Source organism: Dermacentor albipictus, chromosome 3 (genome assembly GCF_038994185.2).
Source record: "Dermacentor albipictus isolate Rhodes 1998 colony chromosome 3, USDA_Dalb.pri_finalv2, whole genome shotgun sequence".
Lineage (NCBI taxonomy): Eukaryota > Metazoa > Arthropoda > Arachnida > Ixodida > Ixodidae > Dermacentor > Dermacentor albipictus.
The window spans coordinates 127,135,833-127,140,294 of NC_091823.1; the positions used below are offsets into that span (position 1 = coordinate 127,135,833).

Below are 4,462 nucleotides of genomic sequence, written 5' to 3' on the forward strand. Positions count from 1 at the left end.
AGTCGGGCCCTCGCTGTTTGCTCAGAGCGTTCGAGTCTCGGTAGTGATTCCTTCCTCCTCTCCGTCTGAGCAGCGGCTGGAAAAGCCGCATGACGTGTCGCTGGCCGTCTGCTCGTGCACGCGTAGCGTTGGGCTCGCTTCCAGACCGACTGCGATGACGGCGACGACGACGTTGTAAAGCGTTCTTCCGTGTCAGCTGATTTCGCAATGCCTCGGCGATCTTCTGCCGCCGCTCCCACGTGCCTGCGTGCCGGCCATTTGCGTGCCACGCGGTGCGCAACTTACACATGCGCCTTCGCCCCTCTGTCCCCGGGGCAAAACCGTTTCTCCCGAGCAGCGGGGGCATTCCTGCGAGAGGATCCGTTCCGGGGACCGGGGAACGGGGCAGTCGTTGCGTGGACGCTGGGGCCGTCTCCTCAGAGGGAGAGGAGGGAGGGGTCCTTCTACGGGAGACGCAGTGCGAGGCAACCACCACCGCCCCCAACAAGGTGGCTGCATCTTCAAGGATCCGTAATTAAATGGGCGTACTGCCACCGCGGGCGTCATTTGTCCTGTGCTCGTGGCCGTCGCGGCCTTGAGACTGACAGCCAGAGCGCGTCCCGCTCGGTGGCTCGTTTAAAAAGCCACCGGCCGGCATGGGTGAGGCCACTGCCGTCTCGCACACCGACTCAGTTCGAGTATCGAGGATCCCACAGGTGAGTGAGCCGGCCGATCTCTTCGTCTTGCGGCGGTGGTAGACACGCGCCCAGCGCACTTGGAGCCCAACCGCCGGCATGGATCGCGGATCTTGCATGTCACGTTGAACATGGGACGCTCGCGAAATATGTGTGCCGGCGCCGTCATCGATCACACTTCGCGTTCAGCTCCCTTCGGCCTTCGCGCTCACTACATGGAAATTTGTTTTTCTTTAGTACCCTCAATTTTGTGCAAGCGCCCGTCATAAGTGAAATGTAACGTTTTAGGCCTCATATGATCACTCATTTCTGAGCCCGTGGTTCATCATCCGAGTAACATGATAATTTGAAAGGTGATTCATATTACATGATTGAACGCCATACTCTGCGAGAGCACTTTTTTCAGACGAGCTGTCGTAAGACATCTTGTAACGCTGATGGCCAGCTTGCGTAGAATAGCTTGGCACTTGTATTCGAACGTAGAGATCGTATCTTTACCCGTCATCTTTATAAACATGCCCCTAGATTTCCTCGCGTATGCTAGTGACAATGTATATGTGCATATTCAGAAGGCTGATGATTGCTTGCTCATTATAATTGTCAACGTTATCTACTTGGTATATTCACGTAGTAAAACTAAATTGGGTGTAATTTTCCATTCAGTACAGCATGTCATGACTTTATGAGTGAGTGAGTGAAGAAACTTTATTGCAGCTCCGGCGAGGATTGCAATAGTTTTGTCATACTGGAAGGTCGATTTCTAAATGCATTGAGGAAATTTGAATGTATGTTTCGTGGGCAATGCCAGTGAACCCAGCGTTTTCGTTTGGCTCTGTTTTGATGTGCATCTTCATCTCATGTCATAACCCTTGAATAGGCATTGACATTGCCGTTCACTAGAACTGGAATAAATTTGGTTGTACAAGAGTATCCGCCTAGTAAAGGCAAACTATATACGATGAATATATTAGAATTGTCAAAACGGTTAGGTTTTCTGATCTTCGTGGCAGTTGCTGCGCTCGCAAATCTTAGGTGTATGCACCAATGCGCGCACATCCTCCTTTACCATGCTAAGTTATTTTTTGTATTCAATTGTGGTATGATCACAAACCGTCAGAATCAGTCCGTGTGCAGCGCAGATTATTCATAGATAAAACGTTGTATGTTTAAAATTTTTGGCTCTACTTTTCCTAAAAAAGAGTTAAACAAGTCAATGAAATATGAAAACATGAGGAAGTTAGCCGGAAGACAAAAATCCAGTTGTCTACCTTGCATTGAGGTAGTGGTCAGAGGAGGCAGAAAGAAAGTAAAGCGCACACGCAAGATTCTACCCAGCTGCTACCAAGCAGAATTCACAAAGCAGCGCGCACTCTTGCGATATCAAATTGATGTTTAATGGTCGGCCCTTTGACCTATTTCAGGGTAAGTAAATGTTCATAGTTTGGCTCGCACTGAAGACCCGATATCGGATTCATCCTTGAATCGTCGAAACTTAATTGTATGTTATTTTCCTGCTTTATCATTTGCCCTTCCAGAAACATATAGAGCGTGTGGGTGGCATCAATAGGTTGTGTAGAATTTAAGAATAGCGGCACATAACACAGCAGCTTCGCTATGCTAACCCACAGTGAAAACTTGCTGCACTATGTATCATGTCATTTTTCTCACGTCTCTACGTAAGTAGAGCCGTACCTGCTGCTCAAATTCCAGTCAACGCAAAAAGAAAAATCAATGGCAGAAGGACTGTTGCAGAGTCTGTGAGTAACGCATATAATGTCTCACATTTCACCATGGGCCTGTTTATGGGTGACGCAGGCTATTAGCACAATGAACAGGCTGGTGGTAGCTCTCTTCGCCGCGGTGGCGCTGGTCGTTGTCGACCAGGTCAGCGCCGGCTACCTGCTCGGTGGCACTGGTGGCTACGGGGGCTACGGCGGATACGGTGGGTCTGGTGGCTACCGCGGCTACGGAAGTGGCGGCTACGGCGGTGGCAGCTATGGTGGCGGTCTCGGTGGCTACGGCGGTGGCTACAGAGGAGGCTACGGCGGCTTCGGCGGTGGTCTCGGAAGCGGAGGCTATGGCGGCGGTTTCGGAAGCGGAGGATACGGCGGTGGTCTCGGAGGCTACGGTGGGGGTCTCGGAAGCGGAGGCTACGGTGGTGGTTTTGGAGGTTATGGCAAGGGCTACAAGAGCTACGGAAGCAGCTACTCCGGTGGCTACGGAAGCAGCTACGGAAGTGGAGGCTACGGTGGCAGTGGAGGCTTCGGGTAAGCATGTAAATTCTGTGGTAGAACAAAAGAACGCCACAGCTTTACATGACAATTTCAAAGCGGAAAACTCGAGTTTTCTCTATAACGTGCAAATATTGAGCAGTTCATCGAACTCAATTTCATCACGCGAACCGAAAGAGAAAGCACAATGATTTATTTGCAGTTTCGAGACCATTATAATTTTGTATTTTTAGTCGAATGGCTATTAAATACATTTAACTTATTTAATGAAACATACATTATGGAAATAATTTGTTTTTCGAACGAAAAATAACATTATTTTCTTTTACAAACAGAATACAGTGCTCTTAACTCACGCAAAGTGTTCTGGTTCGGATTTTGACAGATATGCGGTGAACGTATGATCAAAATCCACATACAGATATAACAACGTTGCACCAGAAAGTTGATACGTGAGTTTGCGCTTGTAGCTTCGCCATCTGAACAACAGAAAATAGAATGTATTTATGGCATAACGGTTATATAACCTTTCATCGAAATTGTATACAAATCTCTTGCTGTCTAAATGTTAATCGATGTTTCAAACAGCAGTGTCATCCCGATAAGGTGTCAAGAACATTACTCTGACCTCAATGTCAAGAACATATTAAACCATCCAGGTCTTACTAGCAGCCGTATAACGTTTTGTATCAAATGTTATTACGGCGCATAGACAGGCTTGAGCCAACCGTTTGAATGCGCGTTACGGTAAGTACACAAGATAATCGCTCGCATTTTGTGAATTTTGTCGGTGGCGATTCATTTTCACTATTACATTTTCGGAACGCCGACAGTTGCCTAAGAACAATCTCTGGCATCAGATAGACCCATACTGCGCTATCTTGTTAAGCCATTCGTCATACTCATATGCATGGGGCCACATTCAAGAACCGTATACAGTGAGGCCAAAAAATGCCCGCCAGGGCCTACACTGAGCGCGAGATGCGTAACTGAAGCGTAGCTAGTACGCAGGTAATACGTAACTGATGGCACGCCTAAGCGACTAAAGATTGGCGTTTAAGATTAAAAATTTAAGATTTAAAAATTAAGATTGGCGTTCTTTTTTTCCTCTACAGGCGTGGCTTTGGCGGTGGCAAGTACGGCGGAAGCGGATGGTGGTGAAGCAAGGACGCTGCTTGAGTGACAATGGAAGGTCCGGAAGCTTCAAAGGCGTGAACGACATGAGTGAATTGGATTGGGCATCTGGTTAGACCAATAAATATAACTGTTCCTACTACATACGTTCGTCTGCCCCATTGACATTTCATATTGCGATGTTCGGGATGGCCCATGCTTGCATGGAAGACCTGAATAGTAGCATATAGTTTAACGAAAGAGTAACAAGTAGTCAACCTTTTTTTTTATAAAAGAAGGACCTCTCTTATGAAGCGTCAGGGAGACACCCATGCCTACAACGACCGCCTGCAGGTATTCACTTTAAATCTCCGCTGAAAGCGATTGCGAGATAGTAAGCAGGTGTTCCCTTTAAGAGTAGACTGCAGTGCTGCACACCATAAC

The 4,462-nt window shown here is 47.7% G+C and overlaps 1 protein-coding gene across 1 annotated transcript; it reads left to right on the forward strand.

The window, feature by feature from the left end:
- The first annotated feature begins 433 nt into the window (after nt 1–433).
- Nucleotides 434–4,183, forward strand: LOC135912857 (acanthoscurrin-2-like). The gene is made up of 3 exons (XM_065445431.2): nt 434–695; nt 2,490–2,941; nt 4,021–4,183. The coding sequence occupies exons 1-3, from the start codon at nt 636–638 to the stop codon at nt 4,064–4,066; spliced, it is 558 nt and encodes a 185-aa protein (XP_065301503.1). The 5' UTR covers nt 434–635; the 3' UTR covers nt 4,067–4,183.
- The last annotated feature ends 279 nt before the right edge of the window (nt 4,184–4,462 follow it).